We start from the raw sequence: 25,830 nt of genomic DNA, 5'->3' as shown, positions 1-25,830 counted from the left end.
TCTTGCTTTACCGTCTGAAAGTATTTTATACACTAAACTTTACAAGAATTAAAAGGTTGAATTTTTATTAATATTAAATGATTTAATATATTTTTAAAATTATATTGAATGTGAAACAATTAATACCTGCAGAATGGAACATCCTTTTTAGAATTTTTAAAATGTATTAAGAGTTTTGAGCAAAGCTACTAAAGGAAAGTTATTAGGTAAATTAAGCATTTGAGCTCGCCTATTATAGCAACTTATTTGAAGGGGAGCCTTGGCGTAATGGTAAAATTGTTACCATGTGACCAAAAAGTTACGGGTTCAAATCCTGGAAACAACCTCTTGTAAAAAGTAGGATAAAATTATAATGAATCCTTCCTCGGGATCTCGTATGATGAGAGCTTGCTGTATTACAGCAAAGCTACTAACTGAAAGTTATTAGGTAATTAAGCATTTAAGCTCGTGTATTACAGCAAGTCATTGATTTTATCCATTATGGTAAATAATTTCATGAAGAAATATAAATAGTTTTCATATTTGATAAAAGGTTTTTGGCAAAAATCTGCTTTAAAATTTAGTGTTTTGATTTATTCATAATTTTTAAAAATAGAATTTTGATGAAAAATTATTTTAATAAAAAGAGTTAATTAATTCTGACCTTTTAATTCATTTGAAATCTGAACAAAATGTTTACACGCGAATTGATGTCCGAACTGTTTAAACTATCTCAGTTTTAAAAGTATTTTTCTTCGTTACGATGTTTTTCTGAGAATAAATAAATAAATTTTATTGATAACAGTGGCTTGTTTTTTTAAGGAGAAATCATTTTAAGAAATAAAAATACAAATTTTCTTAATTTTTTTATTTTAATATGGGTTGAAACAAGTTTTGGCAAATAAAAACTCACAAGAATAGAAGTTGAGCTTTTCTTATCCGCAATGATCGCTTTATAGTCCCTTGTACAATTTACACATCAAATTATAGTTAAAATATGACCAAAATTAATTATGATCTTCCTTAAATTCACCTTCCCATTTAGGTTATAATTTTAAGTTCCGACAATGGACATCTTCCCATCTAAGTTATAATTTTAAGTCAAACCAAACGATTGAAGACCGACAATGGACAGACCACTCCCTACTCAACACCATACAATATATTCACCTTCAACCACTTGACTCGGCCCAAAACTATAACCTAAATAAGAAGGTGAACCCAGTAAAAATCACAATTAATTTTGACTAGATTTTAATCACGATCCGATGTGCAAATTATGAAAAGGGACATAAAGAAATCAGAGACAGTAACCTCCAACTACGACTCGGCCCAAAACTATAACCTAAATAAAAAGGTGAACTCAATAAAGATCGCAATTAATTTTGACTAGATTTTAATCGCGATCCGATGTGCAAATTATGAAAAGGACCAGAAAAAAATCAGAGATTACGGATGAAAGGATCTCCCAAGAAGAAGACTTTCTTGGAAAAACAGTATGGAAAGGGTCGTGACCTTATCAGAATTAAAAGATCTATGAGCAATCAAAAGTTAAGATTAATAAATATTGATCTTAAAACATTTTTTCCTGAAAAAAATGAAGATAATAAAGTGCATCACATCAAAACATTCACAAATATATATTGCTATGTTCATCGTGCTCACATCTATCTTCAAAGGATACACTCACCCGATCCATCATGAGACAAGAAATGGTTCTTCAACGAGCGGAATCAGAAATAAAAACAGCTAACAGATAATATTTTTATTAGTTATCATCCACAACTTACTCAAGAATAGCAGAAATAAACTGAACAAGAGATTTTACTTTGCTCTCAAATGTTAGAGTGGGCATGCCTATTCTTTACATTAGATCTAATGACTGGATTACATTACTCAATTTGTAGTGAAGATTTACGGGTGTCATTCCGAGCACCTTGCCACAACAGCAGCACGAAGTCTATTTGAAATCATCAGTGATGGAAATATCGGGGGAAAAATTTTAGTCGGAAAAAGATGATGCTTGGCAGCAAGAGGAATGAGCAAAGGTTATGGATTATCTATCGATAAAGATGGGAAAACATGACATGCAACCATAAAAATTCACAAGGGTGCACTACCTCTTAAACTTGAAGGGATGCATCTATTATAATCTATGATGTGGTCATCTACCATAAATAACAACCAACATGCTCCCCTTCACTGACCAGATCATGAGGTTGCTATCTATAACCTTAAAATAGTACGGAGTGTGTCACAAAGGTTTTGAATAGTCTGCTTCTCTTGTGCTTCTTGAAACTCTTGAAGTGGCATATCCTCATAACACCTGGAAACAATAGGGGCATGGCAACAGACTCAAGGCTGACAAAATTTGACAGTCTCAAATAAAATGCTTCTGAAAAAGTAAATATGATCTTACGTTTTATGATAAGCCAGTGCTTGTGCTAGATTCATCAATGTTGGGCTTGTAGTCAATCTCTGATAAACTCCTGGAGGAAGCTGGATCTAGGCCACCAAAGCAACACACTGAATCTAACCGTTAAAAAAATGCAACAAGCAAAGTTTTGGCAGTACCTCATTTTGCCCTTTACGTCCTTTTTTGGATTGCCCATCGCCACTAAAAAGCTCCTTCACTGCTTCCAATGCAGCATGAGACTTAGATTCCTGCACTCTATCCCCAGCTACATTCTCAGAGACTAGAGCAAGAGGAGAAATGTCTATTGCCTTAAGAAATGGAATAGGTACTGTATTGCCAGCAGCATAGATGGACCGGATCTAGGACATGAACAACTCAATAAGCCAGAGAGGAATAAATTCATTAAAGTGAAAAATAGATTTTTCATTTCATTATTGTTTACTTGATCTCAAAATACAGTGGTCAGGGAAGATGCTTTTTATAGCTAAATGCACCTTATCTTGTACTGAAAATGCTTTACGGTTCATGGTGGCACTTCTCAGAGTGCTGCTCTTGTCAGAGTTATCAGACACTGCATAACTTTTGCCTGAACTATGTTGCTGCAAGACGACATTTGAATTGACTCTTTCAACATAACCAGAAGACGACGGCAACCGTTGGATTGGTTGGGAATCAAGCATTTCCACTGCATCAGGTTTTTTAGTAACTATAGTACCACTCAAATTGTCAACCCTGCGCCAAAAAAATAAATAAAAAATTGTGAAAGGATAGTTAAACAAAAGTTGGTTACCAGGAAAGAAAGAAAAAAATAATAATTAGCACTTAGACTATAGCACTTGAAGCAGTATATCATTGCAGTATTTAAATAGTTACCCTTCAAAGTTCACTTTACTGCGTTGGAAACATTATGATCATTGTCTTGTATAAAAATTTAGGTCATTGCATAAAACATTAGTTCACAACTATCCAAAAAGAAAGAAAAATCTTGAATCTATTAAACATACCAAAAATCAAAAGAACTATCCCCAGGATCATGATTGAAAGAACTGATGTCACCAAGTCCAGGTATGAATTCTGGTTTCTTAGATATAGGAGATTCAACAAGTTCATCCCTGTTTCCAACTTCATCATGAACTACGACAGTACCAAATTCCCCTACATAGAAAAGATGTCAAATTGATAAATTTGTTGATGACTAACTTGACACAAGTTCAATTTTAAGAATATATTTCCTTTGGGAAGGAATAAAAATAAATAGAGTGAAGGATTTAGGTCACCTTTAAGGAAAGGAGGCTCTAGGCTTGTTGTTGTTCAAGGAAGAGCAGGTTAGATTGTAAAACATCTCAATCTGAGATTTTAACCTAGGATAATACTTTTATCTAAATAAAAAAACAATTATTTTTACAAAGTTTAAGTACACTTGACAAGAAGGATATATATCCTAATTCATTAGGTAAAGTATAGTTTCTGCAGTTGTTTTAATGCAACTAGGCTATGGAGATTGTTTGCTTAACAAATCATCATACAGGGGAAATTAATTGATACATGAGGAAGTAATGACTGATAGCTCAGTGATTTCAAAATAAAGATGTCTACTCATATTTACTCATGTAAGTTATGCATGATTCCTTCAAATTTTAAACAACCTTACTCTTTTAATATTTTTCTTAGAGATTAAAGGAAGCATTTGGTTCATCAAATGCTGTAGGATTTGCAAAACTATGAGGGGAATATCCTGATATGGTTTGGCAATGTTGGTAATTCACTTTGGCAGGTTATTCACTTGGGCATTCAGCTCATTTCAACCAAGGATCTTTACTCAATTTGAGGCCCCAAATTCGAGTGTGTACATCATAATGAAAGTATATAACAGCAGGCATATAAATTAAAATAGCATGTCTTGAACATTCACAATGACTTGCATTTTATACTCTTTGGATCACAAAACCTATTTTCAGTTTCATATTGGCACGATCATGAATCTTATGGAAACACAATCAAATTTATGTATTCTATGTGACTAAATAGATTTAGCTATTTATACAACTTATACCATTAGTTAATTGAATTGGATCGACTATAAATAATATTTAAAATATGATTAAACTTCAGTTAGAAAAGTGACAAATACTGAAAATTAGAAAATGCTACCATAATGCACCATGACTGTCAATGAAAAATGATAATATTCTTAAGTGCCTAGTAATTAAAACTGAATCCCCAACAAACCAAACACTTCAAATTCCACTTGCAAAGAAAATTAATCGAATGGAATCATATAACTGATCAAGGTATCTTAAATTTCATCAGGCACGCGAGAATTGATTTAGCAATCTAATAACTGCAGCAGAATCATTTAATTTATTACTTTCATAAAGTCTTTGCAACTCAGCATCCATCGTTTCAAGTTCTACTATGGGTCAACTTGCAAAACACGATCTGTCCTTGGGAATAAACAGGGTGTCTCCCTCATTACAAGAAAAAAAAAAAGACAAAGCAAAACTACAAGTTGCTGAAGAGAAGGCATACAAAAGATTATGCTACTTATTTGATGTGATACAACACTAGCAAAATAAGTTTCTAATTACCTGCATCAGTTTCAACACTGTTGATTGGATAACCCATAGGCCTGGAAGGAACAGTGTCTCCATATACAGCTCCTTCTACTCTCTGCAACAATGAATGAAATTAGGGATAATAAGTAAGAACTTTGGTTTATGTTGATTCTGAAAAAAAAAAAAAATGATCAGAGAGATCATACAGGTTCACTTCCTGCTTGTTGATGTTGGGCCTGTGCAGCCATTGATGCTCTTATTTGCCTAGCTTTTTTAATTTTTGGCAGCATTTTTGGAGGCCCCCAATTGCATTTTTCAATGAATTTATGCTGTAAACTACTTTAATTAAAATATAGCAGGAAAAATTAATAATATGAAAGTGATCAAGTAGTCGTAACCTCACAATCATAATCTGAGCAAAACTACTACTGAGACTAATATAACAAGACCAACTAATAGGACTAACTCATGTCTCCAATTAAATAAGAAACTTAAGGTTACATAGTATGCGAAAGTTTGACAATATGGGATACCTTTAGCATCTCAGTTGCAGATGGACGTAATCGTGGATCTTTTGTTAGGCACTTAGCAATAAAATCATGGAAAAGAAGTGACCTGCAAGAAGGAAATGACCATAAAAGAACCAAATCATAATATTCAATTTAATGGCATGAAGTGAACATCAAATGTATCTAGGAGCAAGGTTGTTGGACTTACATTTCCACACACCTAGATGTGAACTGGGTAATAGAATTGTAAGAGCTAGTATAAAATTTAACATCATTCATTACAAAGGAAGTATAAAAAGTGGTGCTATTTAAGATAAGCATGTCATAGCTGCTAAAGGGATGTATGAGGCTATGCTGTCCATGTATAATTGTGTAAATTATATCAATCAACTATAATATCTGTAATGTACAAAATAACTCAAGGTAAAAACAAAGAAATTATCTCCCAAGTGAATCAGGTTTTGTTATCATTTTGTTGATTGTTCTCCTATATTGTTAATCTGGATTTTATGAGGAAAGTCTTTCTCTTTCGTGTTGTCTTCAAGTGGTGATCTCATCTCTTATCATGTCCAACATTACCACATTTATACCTCTCAAAAAGTTGTGTATTCTAAGAATAATACGACAGTGAGAAAGCCATCATAATATATGTGCAAGTTTCCATTTGTGATAAGCACAGAATAAGCAACAAAAGAGAATAACTGTACCACAAGAATTTTGAATTTCGAAGCAAAGTGAGAAACCAAATACAAGGTATATGATGGTTAAAGGATGATCTTAAAATAGAGATAATGGCAATAAGTTGGTAGAAAGTCAGGTCTCCGAATGATCTTGAACTTCACCATTTCTGGTAATCTTAAATATCTATTATTCACATGGAATAGACTAGTTATAGATATCCCATTTAACTAAATAGAAAAAACATAAATAACAAATTCTAGAATCATTTCTGTAAAAAAACATACCATTTTTCTTTGTCTTCAAGCATTGGAGCAGGCTCACTTGATATCATAAACAGCACCTACTTGGAAAAAATATCAACATGATCAATTTATTATATATACTGAAAGAAAAGGAAATGCAAATGAAGAAGAGTAAGAACGAGGAAAACCAACAACAGAAGTAGCAAGAACACCAAACATTGGAGTTGCAATTCACATATTTGGTAATAGTCATTTTTTCATGCTATAGATTAATTAAAATCAAATCCATTGCATGGTTGACAACAAAAAAAATAACTTGGCAACCTAAATAGTATGTCAATTTGAATCGAAAACTAGTGGCACAAAGAAGTTTCTTAAACCATGTGTTATTACGAACCAAGAAACTTGTTTGACAATGATACATGGTTTAAGATTAGTTAAGATGTTTGCTTGCTGCACCACCTTCATGATCAGATGATAAATAGAGAAATGACTGTGATTCAGCTGTTTTTATCCTAAGCATCAAACCTATTGTAAAATTAATGCATAGAAAAAGTTATGCATGCATGCATGCACACTATTGACTAAAACTTTTGCAGAAATATCTATGTTTGCACTAAAAGACATCATATACTATTGTCTTTCTCTACACCTCGAGCTGAATTTAAAAAAACAGTGTAATGTCCAAGAATACATTTTTTTTATGTGCTAAATCATGGAATGCATCATCATGATATGTTTGGGCCAAACAATGGCTTGAATGGAAAACAGTAGACCAAGAGGTAGGAAAGAGTATAACCCAATCGGCAGGACCTAAAACTGCCTTTGATACTCATTGAAAGAACAGATTTGAGAAAACTGAAACATTGGTTTCAACCTCTTAACTATCACGTAAATGGAAGGAGGGAACAACTGCAGGTATGTGCTAAAACTTTGCAGCTATTCATTCTCTCAATTTCTGCAGATACAGATTGAACGCACTACTGGCTTGCATAAGATTAGGATCACGTATTAACCAATAAAGCCCAAGACCAAGAAAAAGGAAACAATTGCACAATGCAATGGCAATAGTAGGCTAATGCAAGGACATGAAAGAACTATTGAACAAAAACTTATCATGATATAAATACATGAATAATTTCTTTGAGATGAATCATATATTTGTACTAACCCTCATTGGATGCACCGCATATCTTGGAGGTAGTCCCTGAAATCAATAGATACAGCAATAAAATGTTAGCAGTATGAGAATGTTACTTAGCATGATTAGGAGATCACAGATAAATGACAAGTATTGCCCACTATACGAGAAGCAAAAGAACAGAACTAGCATCTTAAGAAAAATACCTCTGCCATTTCAATAGCTGTGACACCAAGCGCCCAAACATCAACCTGAAAAATGTTTCAGTGCCAGATTACTAAAGGCAAAATATGAGTCCTTTAGTAAATCTGACAGAATGTAAAGCAGAAGAATCGAAGGAGAAGATTCAGACATGAGTCAATGGCAACAACAGGTTGTAGTATATATCTCTCATGGGAACTCAGAAGGTACTATCTTTGGATGGTGAAGACATTCTTAACAGTGACGACAATAATCTCTCTCCTTCGTGTGCACGTGCAACTCAATCTCACCAAATTTCAATCAATTTTAACCCAAGTATAGCAAATTTATCCTATTTCAAACATAATTCTACAACTCAGTTATTTTGTTACTTTCTCTAGCAATCTTAGCGAATTTATATAGATCCTCCTATGTCATTAGTAGGGGATTAAACCCAATGGAGAAGGAGGATCCATATAGCCGACCCCCGTTTAGTGAGATAAAGGTTTGGTTGTTGTCATTCTTCTTTAGATGTTTGATTTCTTAGGAAAGATTGTCAGAGTTTGCCAATCCAGTCAAAATTTGTTGATCCAGATCACAATCGGATGAGATTGAAAGCTGATGTCCAACTCAGAATGTGGTCCAATATTCCAATTCAAGATGAGGTTAAATAAGAAGGAAAATGACGGTTAAATTGTAGGTCTGCATATTGCACTATAGGAGAAATTGTTTGGTTAACTAAGTTATATTTCAACAAAATTTTGAGGACTAATACGATGCTTGTAGAAGGAAAATTGTTTAAGTACCATTAAAGAAACAAAAGTGTAGATGTTCTAATTATAGAGGGATCAAACTTATGATTCATACTATGAATGCACAATAAAGAATCACTGAGAGAAATAAGAGTCAAGGCACCTTTGAAAATCAATTTGGATACATGTATAAAAGATCACATGTGAATACTACTCTTAGTGACAACTAATGAAAAATAGATGTCCACGTTCTTTTTAAAAACTTGGAAAGAGTTTCTGATAGAGTTCTAGAATAGTGAGGTGGTTGTTTGAGAAAAATATGCAGCAATTTTATTGATATGATAAATAATAATAATAACAATAATAATGTAGTTACAAGTATTTTCTATGACAATGATTTTTCTGCAATTGTTGATTTGTATCATGGGAATGGCTCTGTTCCATTTTTTTATGTTAATACTAAGAACACGTGGATTCCATTTAAGAAAAAGCTCATTGGTGTATGTTATTTGTTGAAAATATTGCGCTAGGTAAATAGGTTAAGCTTGCAACTGGAAGGGGGCGGTTGGGGGATTTTTTACATTTTCAAGATAAGTAGATCTAAAACAAAATGTAATTTTAATAATAAGAAACAACCTGTGTGAATAGTTGGATATAAAACTCTTGTAAAAGTTTTAAATATCTTTAGATATATTTGAGCAAGATATTATTCAAGGTATTATTGATAGGATAAAAAGTGGATTGTTGAAATGGAGAGAAGTTTCTGGAGTCATGCGCTCATCAAATACCTAGGCAAAAAGAAAGTTTTAAAAGATTGCAATACAACTCACTATAATTCAAAGATCAAAATGTTAGATAATTAAGAAACAACATATAAAAAAAAGTTCAGATGACAGAGATGAAAATGAAAAGATAGATACATGAATTAGAAAGGAAAACTAAAAAATATTATTGTTTGATCAAAATTATATGTAGCTCCAATAGATAATAAACGAAGAAAATGTAATATGAACATATTAAAAGATTACCAATAGGTTTTATGTTTAGATAAGGTATTTTGACTAGAACAGAAGGTCAAAGGGGAACAAGAAAATTCAAACTCATGCTATTGTAATAAAAAAAACATTTAATTGATTTAACTATTGTTAGTGATATAGTCTAGCATAAATCTCAATATAGAGGGTTAGATCCATATATCCAACATCTAACAGATAGACAAATATTAGATAGTTGGAATAAACATGGATTGATAATTTTGATTATAAGGAAAATATTCCAACTCACATGCCATAATATAGCCATAAAAATAATTCATAATTTAAAACTTTGCAAGAAGTAACAAGTCAAGTTAGTAAGAAAGCCTTGAGCCAAGGTACAATAAGCTAACATTTATTGGCATCAAGTTTTGTGGATAGTTATCAGCAAGCAGATTTACGGGGAAAATGAGAAGTTGAAACACTGAATAACTTTATTCATGAGCTGAAGTCTTGTCTCCACCTCAGATTTTTGTGAACTGAATTGCAAACAGTCTAATTAGAGATTAACTTGAACTATATACTTGAGAAAATCTAAAGATCTCAATGTATCTCTATTATATGACTACTATGAATTCAGGGGCGGACCGACTGGGGAGGCTGAGGGAGGCTTCAGCCTCCCCCAACCAGGGGGCCGCTCAGAGATGTCGCCAGTAATCAGGACGTTGTTGAGGAGGCTGAGGGAGATTTCAGTGGTTCAGCCTCCCCCAACCTGGCGGGCCCCTGGCCGACAGTCGTCGCCCACAGACGCCAGGCGCTAGGCGCCAGCAAGCAGCAACCCGTGCCTAGCCGTCAGCGCACCGCCCACCACACAGCTCATTCTAACATTCTCGGCTTGTTGTCGATGTTGCTGTGCTGGAGAAGAACCGAATAAGGCAAGTATTCAATTTTTTTTCATTCTGGTTTTTTTTTTTAACTTTTTAGTTAAACAAAATTAAAAAGAAAAAAGAAACCAAACACCACCAAATCGGGTCAGGTGGCAAGCGGGGTGGGCCCAAGTCAACAAATGAAAATAAATCCCCTTCGAACATTCTTCCTCATTTTGTCGTCAAACATAAAGGGAGGAAAACACGAAAGTGAAAACGCTAACTCCAACTCCACGAACCACAGGCTAGACTGCTCGAGTCTAGCCTCCGACCCTCCATCTCCAGGCGACGGCAGCGCCGGCGGCACCTCAGCAACAGCCAGCGCCCAACAGCACTCCAAGTCTCCAACACCATTTGCCATGTGGATAAGGTTAGATTTGTTGTGTTAAATTAATTATTATTTGATTTTTTTTTTGTAAATTTACATAATTACATTTGTAGTTTTAGTTTTTCATTACATATTTACATTTGTAGTTTATTAAAATTTTAGTTCAAAATTTGAAATTAATTGCGATTAAATTATACAGTATACATGAATTTATTTTTAGTTATTTACTTATTTATTTGTGTAGGATATGGAGAGATTTTTTAAACAAATTTGTAGTTCCAGATCCTGCTCCTTTAATGAGCCTAATGTTATTGAACAAGTGGAAAATCAATCCCGTGTAGAATTAAATTTGGAGAATATTATTAGTGATCCAAGATTACGAAAGCCAATTGAAGAATTTGATATTGCTATTTGAGATCAAGTTCAAAGAAAGTATGCGCTCCAAGGGCTTTGTCAACCAAATAGTCATGTGTATCCGAGTTTTCAAGAAACTTGGTATAAAAAATATATATAGCTAGAGTATAGCATATCAAAGATGCGACATTTTATTTTTGGTGTTATCTTTTCAAACCGTTAAATAAATAAAATGTAGATAATGCCTTTATAAAAGATGGATACAATAATTGGAAAAGGGCATTAGAAAGATTCAATTGTCACAAGGGGCCGTGAATAACTGTCACAATGAAGCTAGAATACAATTTGAGTCTTCTCAAGATCAAAGGCATAGTATGGGAAATATTTTACGAGTACATGGTCGAGATATAGAAATTGATTATCGCACCCATTTAACAATGATGTTGAATGTGACACACTTTCTATTGAAGCAAGGGTTGCCTTTTCGAGGACACGATAAGTCAACTAGTTCTTCAAATAGAGATAATTTTCTTGAGTTACTTGAATGGTATAGTCAACGAAATGAAGAGGTTTCCAAAGTTATAAAACAAAATGCTCGTGCAAACAATCAATTAACTTCTCCAAAAATTCATAAGGATTTAACACGTACTTGTGCCTCAGATATCACACTTGCTATAATCAATGATATTGGAGATAAATTCTTTTCTTTGATGGTTGATGAGGCTCAGAACAGTTCAGTGAAAGAGCATATGGGAGTTGTTTTGAGGTATATGAATAAAAAAGGATGTGTGATTGAACGATTTTTTGTAGTTGTGCATGTGCCCGATACTAGTTATCTTTCTTTGAAAAGGGCTATTGATGTTTTATTTATGCAACATGATTTATCGTTATCTAGATTGAGAGGCCAAGGATATGATGGAGCTTCCAATATGCGTGGTGAGTTCAATGGGTTGAAATATCTGATACTACAAGAAAATCCATCTGCAATGTATGTTCACTGTTTCTCTCACCAACTCCAATTAGTTCTTGTTGCTATTACCCATAACAACTTTAGTGAATTTTTTGGATATGTCATCATGATTGCGAATATATCTAGAGCATATTGTAAGAGGAGAGATCAACTTAGAAAGATTCAACATGACAAGATAATTGCTGAATTGGAAAGTGGAGAAATCACTTGTGGAAAAGGAAAAAAAAATCAAGAAACCAGTTTAGGAAGACCTGGGGATACTCGTTGGGGATCACACTACTTAACATTACTTCGTCTATGCTCTATTGGTCTTCAGTGATAGAAGTGTTAGGAAATGTATATGATGACATCTCTTATTCTGCGAATAAAGGTACTCCTACAAGTTTAATTGAGAAGATGGAGAGTTACCAATTTGTTTTTGTATTGCATTTGATGAAGTATATATTGGGAATTACAAATGAGTTATCACTTTCCCTACAACAAGGGGATCAAAATATTGTTCAAGTCATGTCCTTGATTAGAAGTGTGAAATGTCGACTACAAGACATGGATAGCAGATAATTTTGGAACAAGTTAACACATTTTGTGAATTGAATATGATCCCAATACTTAATATGGAGGACAATATGCTAACTTGTGGTCATGGCAAGCATAGAGAGCATCTCATCACCAATTTTCATCATTACTGCGTGGAGATTTTTTGTCAGGTATTATTCTAAAAAACCTTTTTTTGTTAAAGAGATTTCATTGATTATTAATGTTATCATGGTTGCAAATTTGAATACTAAGTTGTTGATTTAATTATACAAGAGATGAATAATCATTTTTCAAAAGTTTGTACGGAATTGCTCGGTTGCATAATATGTCTTCAACCAAGAAATTCTTTCTCTCAATTTGATGTTCGCAAACTCATCTATCTTGCTGATTTTTATCCCGAGGATTTCTTTGGTACTGATTATTTATTTTTGGAACAACTTATGAGTTACTTTTATAATTTGTGGGATGATCCTCAATTTTCTTCAATTGATGACTTGGGAATGCTTGCTCGGAAATAGGTTGAAACTGAAAAAAAAATATTTGATTTTCCATTGGTTTTTCGTATGATAGAGTTGCTATTAATTTTACCAGTTGCAACTACTTTCGTTGAATGAGTTTTTTCTGCAATGAAGAATATGAAGACTGATTTACGGGGAGATGAATGGATGAATGACAGTGACAGTCTAGTTGTGTACATTGAGAAGGATATTTTTTCTACAATTGAAAATGAGCAAATATTGAAACATTTTCAACAAATGTAGTCTCGTAGAATCCAATTGCCTCCTCTTGTGCCGACTCGTCGGCCATCAGAGACTTCTGTGCCAACCGGCCAAGGAGTTTCTTCCCATGATAGATGAGGTGACCTCCTCCCCCTCCTCGACGTCTCAATTCACCTTGCATAGTTGTATTCTACCAGAATTTGTGGAGTATTCTTACTGGCAATTACATTGTTTTATATAGTTGTATTCTACCAAAATAATAAAACTTTCCTAATAAAAATGACATAATGTGAAGCTTCCCTACAGGTTCTTAAGTTCTTCCACTGTCTGAGGAAGGAAAGGGTGTGAAGTGAAGGAACTCAAAGGAGTGTAGATGTGCAGCTCATTAGCTAAATACACAACAGAATGGTAACTCTCACTTGTGTTTTTGCTAGATCCTAGTGTGATAATGTCCTGTTTAATTATGGAAGGATGCTCAAAATCACTATTGGTTGTTTCTTGCTACATTTTGCGACTATAGTCTATAGACTATAGGCATGGGGAATTATGTAAACAAATGAGAAATCTGATGATTAATGTAATCTCATATATTTATTTAGCCGCAAAAAAAAAAAAAATATCTGTGCAATTCAGCCCGCTTACAAAAAATTTCTGGTTCCACCCTGTATGAATTCATAGAATCCATGAAGATGGAAGTTTTTGAAGATGTTAAAGGGATTCTATATTACACCTCACAGAATGCATAATTAGTTTAACATATTTGCAATCAACAGTCAAATTACCTTTCCATCATACCGACTTTCTTGAATAACTTCTGGAGCCATCCAATGTGGAGTACCAATAACCTGAAGATGACATGAAAATACAATTGATATAACAAAGAAATTCAAGGGTCTCACACATTATGAAATTAACCGTAGAACAACATAATAGCAATAATCAAAATAAAAGGATGCAAAGCTTATAGATGAGAGAACTAACCCACGCTCAACTATTGACCCAAAATGTTCGTTTATAACCCCTTCATTAGCTCACAGCTCATAACATGGAATTAAATTGGAGGTACAACCATGGTTTAAAATCTCTGAATCGGAATGATATAATTTCGGTACCATATTGTGTCATGCCGATATGATTTCGGTATTTTTAAAATATAAAATATATTAATTAAAAATAAAATTTTATTTATATTAACCTTATCTAAATTATCTCAATCATAACTATGAGTTAATTAAATTTATCAATCTAAATCTTTAATTAAAAACTAAACCCCCTCCCGTTCCGCCATTTTCCACAATGCTCCCGGGATCGTGTGACGCCTCCGAAGACGTCGTCCGATTCACGCGGCACTTCCAGACACGTTGTCAGCCTTGCACGAAGCGTCTGAAAGCATCATCGGGCTCGTGTGACGCATCCAGACACATCACACTCCTACTCCACCATGTTCCACAACGCGTCCAGAGGCATCATCAAGCTTGTGGAAAGTGTCTAGAAGTGTCACCTAGCTCATGAGACGCGTCTGAACCCTTCACCAGGCTCGCGCATTGCTTCCGTACGCATGGCTAGGCTCATGCAACACGTCTACGGGGCCTTGGGGCATGCTGGCACCGAAGGAGTGTCTGTGCCGGTCTGCATGCGGAACGAAACGCTTCACCTTTATCACGCGAAAAAGATTTTAATCCATGGGTACAACTCATATTCCTATGGACAGAATAAGAAATAAGAGCATTAAATAGAAAATCGAAGTCGCGTCTATTGAAAGAAAATTCTGAGAGACACGTTTAAGATGGTACGGGCATGTACTGAAACTATGACAAACACGCATATCAAACGAGGAAGACCAAAAAAGACTTGATTAGCAACAATAAAACAAAACAAGATAAAATTTATTTAAGTATAGATGATGATATAGTAGGAGATAGAGCTCAATGGCGTAAAAGGATCAATATAGCCGACTCCACTTAGTGGGATAAGACTTAATTGTTGTTGTGGTACAACTCATATTCCATCACATTCTAGAATTGTCTTAGTTGGCGGTATGAGGTCCAATGATGGTTCTGCCATCACCTAGACATTTTTTTCCATCACCTCACCATGAATAAAATTAAATCTACTCACCATTTGTCATGATCAAATATGAGAATTGACTTATTAACTTGTAAGGCTCAACCAATGACCCAAAATAGTGAAGCCCAAGTTAATAATAACTACCCATCTAAGCTTATAAACATAATTTATTAGCCCACAACTCACTATATGAGAGTAAATTGGTATCACAAATTTGATGAACTTTCCCCTCCTAAACATGGAAACCTTGAGCAGCATATACAATATTAAATTATTATGAGATTAAGACAAAAGGAGAATGAGAAAAACTAAAATCCAAAAGAAAATCTTTAAAATCCAATATTGAGAAGCTTATTTGGCAATAAATTAACCAAGGGTGGGCAAGAACCACACTAGACACCTCATTTAATTGGAGATTTGACTCTACACAAAAAAAAAAAAAATTAGAATGCATTTTCCTAGACTGTTCAGAGTTTGGATTTTTCACATTTTAGTATTATTGAGTTTCAAGACATGATATAAAAAAACCACAATTCCTGACTCATCAGGAAAAAAAAGTTTTAGAAATGATCCTAATTCACTATCCATGATAAAGTGACTCAGGTGGACTATATTTGACTAAAATGAAACTAACTTTGATTTAGAAACTTTGTTTAAAAAATTGTTAAATATTAAGAAAATATGAAAGACAACCAATTGGACACAAAACCAAGAAATCTGACAAAACCTGAAAATGATTCGAAATCCATTAGAATTTTTTTCTGACAAAGAAACCAGATCCAATGCCACTCCTAGATTTGATATTCAATTTTCAATTGTACTAGATGGTGCATTTAGAAGAATGAAACTAGTGAAATGACATTATCTGGAGAATCATAGAAAACCAGCAACCCTAACGAAATAGACCTCACTCAAACTATTTTTACAAGTGATTCATGAACATGCAAAATGAAGAAAAGGATTCTTCAACATTCCTTTTTTTCCACATTACGGCAAGAAAATGCAGTCAAATACTAAGTGATCTCCAAGTCTCAATGATTTATTAACCACTTGAAGCACTTGTGTTAAAACAAGCATCCAAAGTCTAGGCTTGACCAGACATCAAATGAGAAGAGAAAAGACAGTCGGAAGATTCAAATTATACAAGAGAACCTCACATCAGAATCATTTACTCAATAATATTAGCAAGAACACTATACAGCAAGTCAAAGAACTTTAGGGTTTTGAGATAATCCCATGAACTGATAAATGTGTATTCAAAATAATTAGAACATTACATAAGCACGAAACATCAAATTGGATACACCTTAGCAAAATTCCTCAGTTGATTATCTGCTAAAGATTAATGAGGAATATGATAATAAACGCTAAACAAAATTAAAGATTGTGCAAAGGTGGGGTAACAAAAATAACTAGTCACTTGCCAAGACATTTGCTATGGTAGTACAGTGCCTAATGAGGCACAATAAAAAAAGTTATGATTATGCCTAGAATAATAAATGCTCCTGAGAATATATGGTTAGATGATAAGTTCCACCATGACATGTTATTTCAAGAAATTAACATGAGGATCAAGTAACGCACAGAACTTAGTGACTAGGGTCTTTCTTCCAAACATGCCACGATGTAAACAATTGCATCAAATATAGGAACAAGTGACACATCCAAACTTTATCAGAATGAAAAATCCAAGTGTAGCTAAAAAACACAGATTTTTATGCATATCAATAAACCGCAAAGAATCTAAGTATATTAAAAATTGCTTCAATTAATCATCTAGGGTGAAAAAAAAAACTAATGTATAAGAAATTCAGCATACTGTGTTACGCTTTGACATGGTCCTAGTAAGCTGGGCAGCCACACCGAAGTCACCTGTTTCAGGTACAAATATGGTAATAAAAAATTGAATGGTAACTATTTTGCTACAATGCATATACATCTTCAAATGGATGCAGCCAGAGTAGCATTTCTCAGGTAAGTGCTTACCCAACTTTACCTCTCCCTGTTCCGTAAGTAAAATATTACCACCTTTAATGTCCCTATGGACCTTAAAAATTGAGTGCAAATATGAAAGCCCCTGCATCAATAAATTTAAATATTTAGATTTAGAAAAGGGGCAATATGCAATAATTACATAAGATTTCTCATTCCCAAAACCTTGTAAATATCAAATGATTTGTTGTTCTGTTTACTAGATGAATTATAGAAAGTTTCAGGGATATTATATTCCTCAATGAATTTACCATTCATCTTCAAGATAAAATCTCACAGTTAATATTATTTGGATATGATATTATCACAGCTGATAAGCCTCCAGTTAGAGTAAGCTTGAAGCTCGAATCATAGAGGAATTATAATAATTAAAATTTTAAACAATGTAGACTAAAAGTTCAATATATGAAATGTAATTTTAATATCGAAAAGAAAAGAGGATATATAGGTTGGATTGTTGGGATATTCTATAAGAGTGAAATGGCTACCACATCCAAGGAAAGCAGCAAGTGTACAAATAATTCAATCTTGACGCGGGGAGGTACTAACAATAAATAAGAATATCATATCAAGTTCTTCAAGGATGGTAGTTGGAATTAGTACAATCTAAATCCCTTAATGAGCTTAACAAGGATCCATTGGAGGGCAACTTTGGTGCAAATCTATTATTCAACAAGGAGATACTAATAAAAAAATCAATTATAATATAAATCTTAAGTTTTAAAAATGGAGAAAATTTTCTAAAAACTTGTGATCACTATGTGCTCCTTGTGCTAAAAGAAAATATGAGATTGTGATACAAGCAATCATACTTTATGATTCAAACCTCCAAATGTTGGGAAGAAGAAAGAACACATACAAAGTCAACAACATAGATCAGAACATGATGATATATAAGAGGATAGAAGAAAAATAAAATTTGAATACATATATATATATATATATATATATATTAGCATTAGGAAGCAGTCAAGTGTAGCTACAAGAGATCATAAATGACATCGTGAAGAGTTCAATGGCTAATAAGGTTAGGAATACTTTAAGATAGAGGAGAGTACAAAGGTAGAAGTGTGACTGTGACATACACAGAGAGTAAGTGGAGGTGCAACAAGTTCAAAAGGTTATTAGTTTAAAGAAAAAATGTTTAGAAGAATAGAACAAAATATAGATAGTTTCAATGATAATGGAAATAAGCGAGGAAATAGTTAAGATGAATGGACATGGAATTTCTATGAGTTAGAATATATTCGATCCGTTATTCATCAAGGAAACATTTATGAAGATATCATTAAAGTATGGCTGGATTGGAGGTGAGCATTTGTGATCATCATGATTAATGTGCCCTAAGGTTAAAAAGCTATGATATGGCCATCATACTTTACAAATGAAGAGTTGGATAATTAAGAAAGAATAAGTATAATAAAGTTAATAAGAAGATAGGGCAATATGCCTAGACAAATATATGCGGTTATTTAGAAAAGATAACTTTTGAAAAAAGAAAAAAAATCTATCAAAAGTAATTATGTGTATAAAATAACAAAAAAAGAAGGTTAAGATGATATAGGCTTGTTCAACCAAGAAATTCCATAGTCAAATAAATTATTAGTGTTGAAGGTGCACACAAGCAGAAGATGAAAGTCGCAAACATCATGATATTAAAGTGGATGTGCGAACATATGAGGATGAACACAATAAGAAATGAGAACATTAAAGAGAAAGTCAAGATTGCGCCTATTGAAGGAAAACTTCCATAGACACATTTAAAATAGCATAGACATGTACTTAAAAGATTAATAAATGTTCCAATTAGGCGATGTGAAACTATGACAAATACACATATTAAATGAGGAATAGGAAGACAAAGAAGACTTGGTTAGCAATTATAAAATAAAATAAAATAAAATATTTTTAAATATAGATGATGATATAGTAGGAAATAAAGCATAATAGTGTAGGAGGATTCATATAGTTGACCTCCTAGTGGGATAAGGCTTGGTTGTTGGTGAAGTGGCAAGAAATAGAGGAAAACCAAATAAATCTTAGCTAACATAATAAAACAATTACGAGATTTGAATAGTATTAGTGATATAGCTTTGTATAGAGTTCTATGAAGGATAAGATCCTTGTAGTCAACCCCTAAATAGTTGGGACTCTTAACACAGCTTCATAATGAAGTGATGCTTGCACCTATCACATAAATGGGTCCAGTCTCTCATTTGGACAGTTTGTTACTGTAAATATTCAACCATTGCAAGTTTAGTATAAATCAACCTGAATCTTTGAATGAACAACTTCTAATGCTCCAGTTGCAAATCAAAAACAGCTGGAGGATGGTACAATTTTGGGAGTATAATGAAGCTTTAATCACTTCTAGTGTGATTGGTTATAACTGATTATTATTAATTTTACACCTTATCCAGCTAGACCATCATAGGTTACCAAAGCTTATATTATATTGGATGGATTGATTAATTTGAACATTTGAAATTAGATTCCCATTGATTGGACAAGCCAGATTTATTAGTCAGATATTAGATCGATTAGCACATAGCGCCCACACAGAAGTTCATGTACTGGTCAACTAATGAGTGTCTCTCCTAAAGCTGCAGTGTAAGAGAAGGTAAACTATGATGAAAAAGAGTAAAAGAGAGTAGCAGCTTAACTGCCTCTCTACATTTTTTGTGTTTAATAATTAACAGGTACACCACCACTCTTCTTCCGGTGCATTACAGCTAACTCATCACTACTATCATACATGTCCTTTTGCCTAATGATGACCTCGCTAGTCCAGCCAGAGTATGTGGATGCTAGCCTGATTTTTCAATCCTCAAAAGAGTTCTTATTAGAAAGGAACATTTATGCATACTAGAATAGGTTCTCTGAGATGTGAAGCTGCCAATTGTGTTGTTTGTCTATCACATTCCTTGCTGAAGTTGTTTTTTGTCCTTGAACGGAATGTCAACCTTTGATGAGAGAATTGTTATGCATTTATTACTAAAATCTTAATGAGATAAGTAAGCATGAGCATATAGGCAAGCATTTCAATGATGTTCTGCATCTCAACGTATGCAAGAAACAGTACTTCTTGCCCGTCTAAAGCAAGGTAGAATGAGATTCTTAATCTATTCTTTTTTCATTTGTCAAGAACGAATATGATATACCCACTATGTTATTGATAATCATAAATGAAATGGTGATTTCAATACTCTTCTTGATGATACTGTAATATTTTCATATGAAATCTTACAGGTTTATCCAATAATAAATATGGATCAGCCTATAGTCTCACCCATAAAACAATTAAGTGGTACCTTTAGAGCTTCTCTACAGATGTAGGCAATTTGGTTCTCATCTAAAGATTCCTCTGTAGTATTCATCAAGTCAGCAATACTTCCTCCACCACAATACTCCATTATTATCTGCCAAATGTAAACTAAAACATATGTGAGATGCAAAACTTAAGAATCACCTATACATTGCATAAAAATAACTCTATAATCCAATAGCAAAGCCCAATCAAGATGCATGACAATCTGAAATTTACTTCCAAGATCAAGATCCTCTCGTTGTTCTATCAATATATAGACATATATGACATGGTAGATGATTAGCTGAACAATTGAAATAATTCTAACTGCCACAAGCAGCTGCTTTGGAGTTGGTAAACAATTTGTATGGTTGCAATGTCGATCTTATACGAACACATTTAGTCCAAGACATAAACAAAGCACTGAGAAGAGTAGCATCCCCTACGTGATGTTGGATTTGCAGCCAATATAAAGTTCATAGGTTATATCTGAAGGTAGATTCTCAGCAAGGACACACACACAAAAAAAAACAGATATTCACTCTGGTGTTACTGTTTATGAACATGTGAAGGCCATTGGACTTACCCATAGGTATTCCTCTCCCTGGTAACTCCCAAAATAACGAACAACATTTGGATGACTACATTGTTGCAACATTTCGATTTCTCCACGAATATCATCATAACCTTCCTCCTGAAAAAAGGTTTACATCAAAATAATCATTGGAAATCTATGTTCTCTATGATTTTCAATCAATCATAAGCAATTAATTACCTGAAGATGTATGAAAATAAGCTCAAAAAATGTGCACATTCACATCTAAATTCTAAATTTTAGAGTTAATAGAGATAACACTTGCAGATTCATGTTATGACAAGTATGCAGGTCTAACTTTTGTTGATCCTTCAATTAACTATAACGTTTCCTGACGTTAAATGAATTTATCCATCATAAACAAAAACTAGATGCATCACTATCAAGTTTGAAAATTTTATCCAGATTCTGGGATTTGCACAAACTAATTTCTCTTGAACACAGTAATTCCAGAAGAAGAACAGCGCATTCATTGATGTTATAGGCTACAAAGTATGAAAATAAAGTTGTTAGATAAATCACTAATGAACCATCATGCATAGCTATGACACTAGACAGCATACCTACCATGCATTGGGGTTAATTGTTGCATCAATATAAGTTACAAAAAAATTAAGGTTGACCAAATTTCTTGTGTTGCTATCTAACGTGCATTTAGAAAATTACTTTGAATTCTCTCTCAAACAACTCTTTCATCTTCTTTACTTTAGAGATTGACAACAAAATTTATTAAATGGTGTGAAGAAAGGAATACCAGATCACTCGAGGCTATAACTTTGATGGCAACAAGCTCTTAAATATTTACATCATGGTGAAAGGGATCAGATCTTATACTTGTTAAATATAAGTTCTAGGGGAATTGGAATTCTGGAGTCTTATGTGAGTGTCATTTGCCCTTTGGTTAAAAGGAAAAGTTGATAAAAATCATAGTATGGACTATCACGCTTAAAATATCCAAATATTATATATATATATATATATATATATATATATATATATATATATAACCAATCAAATAGAGATGAAAGTGTTGAGATAAATTGTGAGCTTACTATTACTAGTAAGACTTAGTTGTTAGCTGCAATAGAGGATAAAATGACAAAAATATGTTAGGATAGTACAAACATGTCAAAGATAGTGAATTTATTCTCTGTTTAGGCAAATTACATTAATTAAAGCTGGATGTGCAGAAGATAGAGGTTGACCAAAATAAAATCAAATTAACCTTAAAGTGATTAAACATTACTAGTAATATAGTAATACAATCTTGCATAAAGATAAAATTCAATAGTAGAATAAGATGCATGCAGCCAATACCAAATAGTTGGAACTAAATAGGCATGAACAATGCCAACAATTTCTTCAAAGGAAACTGAAAATTATTAAATGATGTGGGAAAAATAATACCCCCTCGGTCAAGGATATCACTTTGACAGCAACAAGCTCTGAAGTCTTTACATCCCTTGCTTTGTATACTGCACCATAAGAACCTTTTCCTGCCATTGAACAATTCCACAGACAATCAAGAGCCAGGTAAAAAAAGCTCCTTGATTGACCAAGCACTTCGGCATTAATATCATTCAACAAAGAAGATATGCCTTTTATCTCTCTAGTAAATTAGCCACAAAGCAACATGAGGAATCATATGAACAGTAAACAAATTTTTGCAGAGGACAACATAAAATAATCATGAAAAAATATGCTCCTAAGTACGCCTGAGAAGAAACATTTCCAGAAAGATCGAGAATTCTATGAAAAAACAATTTCTGGCCGAATTTATCATTCCTAACAGTCTCGACGGTAACTGAATACTAGCACTACAATATGAATATGGAGAAGCTGATTCTTCTGTTTCGCTGTGTTGCCCTAAGATTCCATTTTCCGAAGACAATAAGGTTCCCGGGAGCTGTCAGGAGAGATCAGAAATACTTGTTCTTTGCTGAAGAGAATAATCTACTCGCTCAGCAATGCTTACCGAGTTCATGAAGTAATTCATACTTAGATGAAGGATCATCTTTGGCGACGCTGTCAGGCACCGAACTGACCGACGCCTTCCTCCTCTGGTGCTGCTGCTTCGACTCCTCCCATTGGGACTGCACGAACCCTCCTCCCTCTCCTCCCCGCACCCCTTCCACTGCCACGCTCGTAAAAGGAGACCCAAACCCACCCTCATCCCTACGACCCGTCTTCCGGACAAAAGTCCCGGACACGGACTCGCTCATGCTCGACCCCGCCGCGGTAGAATGAACCAGGAACGTGGAGTAGGGGTCATCCTGGTCGCCTCCTCTGCTCCTTGGGCTCGCTCGCTGTAGATCCATGAAGGGGGACCGGAGAGTTCGCCGTTCAGTAGGAGAGGGCGAGGGGTGAGCATCTCGCTTCACGATGAAAGTTCCGTATAATTCATTCCCGTCGTCTCCTTCGCTCTCGTCGTCGTCGGCAGCGGCGCCGAAGTCCTTGGGAAGGCGCTTGAGGAGGGGAGGAAGGGAGGGGTCCTCATCTTCCTCCTCCTGATCCAAGGAGGCAGCGTCCTGCTGAGATCCGGCGTCATCGTCGTCTCCATGGACGACGACAGTGGAGTAGAGATCGGCGCGGCCTCCACGCCGGCCACGGGAAGAAGGGAACGCCATGACCGAACGAGCGAGGGAGTTGGGCTCAACTAGACCGAACCATATGCACCGGTCAAATTCCAAAGTCAACATAGATGAGTCAGTATTGGGCCGGGCTCCATTCCTAGGTTCAATTAGCCCGAATACTAAATTTAGGCCCGATATTTTGACCCAAAAAATTTAGGCCCGATATTTTGACCCAATAAACGTTAGGCCCGAAAATTAAACCGTGCAAAAGATGGAACGGAAAAATTCAAAATGGGAAAAAATCCTTAAAGAAAGATAAAGTAAAGGGAAAAAATTTTAAAAAAAAACTCTAAAAAATGGGAAAATGAAAGGGAAAGGACAAAAAACAAAAGGAACCCAGAAGAAAAAAATTAAAAACAAAAAACAAAAATATAAATGTTGGTCGTGCAAGACGATCGCACGGGCCACCCCCGCCTAGCTGTCGCACCTTATTGTCACGCGGGCTTATCGCATATTGTTGTCATACGGGGTTATCACTATAATGATCTTGAGTGCAAAATAACACAAGTGCGGTAGAATATTAACAAGATATTTTTTTAGAAAATTCATGCGAATGAAATCGTATACTAGTTTAATTAAGAATCCTAGTTTAATTAAGAGTTCTACCTTTATTGTGTAAACACGAACTCCCGACAACAACTTTATCCTCGATGGATCTCAAACAATCAAGTGTTCGCCCCTCTTCCGGTATCCACACTAATATGTTCTCCCATTCATCTCACGACCTTATAATTCGAAGAGAAACCACCTTTGTGGTGCTAGCCACTTTAGGAGGTTCGGCAAAGAGAGGATGGCGAGGAAGAAGAAGAATCAAATTTCATCTTATTAAAAAAATTCCAAAAGTCTTTATACTCATCCAAAGAAAATCAAAGATTTGTGTCTCTTATGTTTTTTTATCTTTTTTTGATTAATGATGAATTAATCTTTAATGAGTTGGATTTAGTATATTGGATTAACCTTTAACTCAATAAATTAATCTATATATATTCATAACCCAATAAGTCTAATCATCTTAAAATTGACTCTTAGGGCTAATACTAACAACCTTTCATTAGCACTAGTGATAATTACTACAAAGATAACACTAACACTTTATATTAACCCATTATTTTTAAGGCCCATAATAATTTAGTCGAATTAAATTAAACTCATCTCCAAAATAACATGTTCTTTGTGTGTGACTCAATAGACTCTTGTAACATTGACAATTATCTAAAACCACTTTAGATACATAAGCAATGAGTGGCATCTAGCAATGCATCCTTCTTACCTAAGTGATGACAATGTTGAGATCCGACCTAACTTATCTATGTCTATTATCTTGTATAACTTAATTCTTCTATCATTGATATCTAGATTAATCAATGAAACATAGATTGTATCATCCTCTTATCAATCTTTGTGTTTCTTGATCCCTAAGTAGGTACACTCAATCAAATAAGCTCAATATCTCATATTGACTAATTTGAACATAGTCATGCATTCTTGTTTCCTACTTAATCAATAGGCTCACAGATATCACTTCCGTCATATGGAAGAGATAGATCGTATTTATATCACTCACATCCCTCCACATAACTCATTACATACACAGTGATAGACTTTATAGTCCACCTTATTACATGTGATGTTTACTGATACCAAAGTACACAACTCCTTATGTAGGGAACCGTAGTGACTTCAGGTCTAAAGATTATTCATACCAATAATCACTATGAGAATGTTTATGATACTCTTATAACGATTCATGAAACATCTCATGGCAAGTCAATTTTAATACATATTTTCTAATATATATTCATGTGTCGACGTGATATCTCATATCAGGACTTGTGGGATTGAGTCATCAATTGACCTACATGCTAATCTCAATGTATTAATATTATACTTGCATATTAATGTTTGACTGAGAATAGTTAAAAGTAGTGTCCATATATATCTATAGGTTCCCACTATCATCTCCAATAAGAAGT

General features: G+C 34.2%; 1 protein-coding gene across 2 annotated transcripts; it reads right to left on the bottom strand.

Moving 5' to 3' along the window:
- Positions 1 to 1,715: 1,715 nt before the first annotated feature.
- Positions 1,716 to 23,890, bottom strand: LOC121998577 (serine/threonine-protein kinase Nek5-like). 2 transcript variants are annotated; one of them, XM_042553554.1, is made up of 18 exons: positions 23,200 to 23,890; positions 22,632 to 22,720; positions 21,216 to 21,323; positions 20,634 to 20,741; positions 17,317 to 17,407; positions 17,150 to 17,202; positions 14,046 to 14,108; positions 7,730 to 7,774; positions 7,554 to 7,589; positions 6,425 to 6,480; positions 5,484 to 5,565; positions 5,157 to 5,279; positions 4,984 to 5,065; positions 3,400 to 3,550; positions 2,890 to 3,127; positions 2,554 to 2,754; positions 2,399 to 2,484; positions 1,716 to 2,305 (listed from the first exon to the last, which is right to left on the bottom strand). In XM_042553554.1, exons 1-18 carry the CDS (start codon positions 23,849 to 23,851, stop codon positions 2,206 to 2,208), a joined length of 2,364 nt encoding a protein of 787 aa, XP_042409488.1. In that variant the 5' UTR covers positions 23,852 to 23,890; the 3' UTR covers positions 1,716 to 2,205. The 2 variants fall into 2 exon arrangements, with proteins under 2 accessions (XP_042409488.1, XP_042409487.1); XM_042553553.1 differs by having other exon boundaries at positions 17,150 to 17,407.
- Between the last annotated feature and the right edge of the window lie 1,940 nt (positions 23,891 to 25,830).

This window comes from Zingiber officinale, chromosome 6A, assembly GCF_018446385.1.
Source record: "Zingiber officinale cultivar Zhangliang chromosome 6A, Zo_v1.1, whole genome shotgun sequence".
Classification (NCBI taxonomy): Eukaryota; Viridiplantae; Streptophyta; class Magnoliopsida; order Zingiberales; family Zingiberaceae; genus Zingiber; species Zingiber officinale.
Note: the sequence above shows the minus strand (reverse complement) of the source record. Positions and strands in the feature narration are given on the sequence as shown.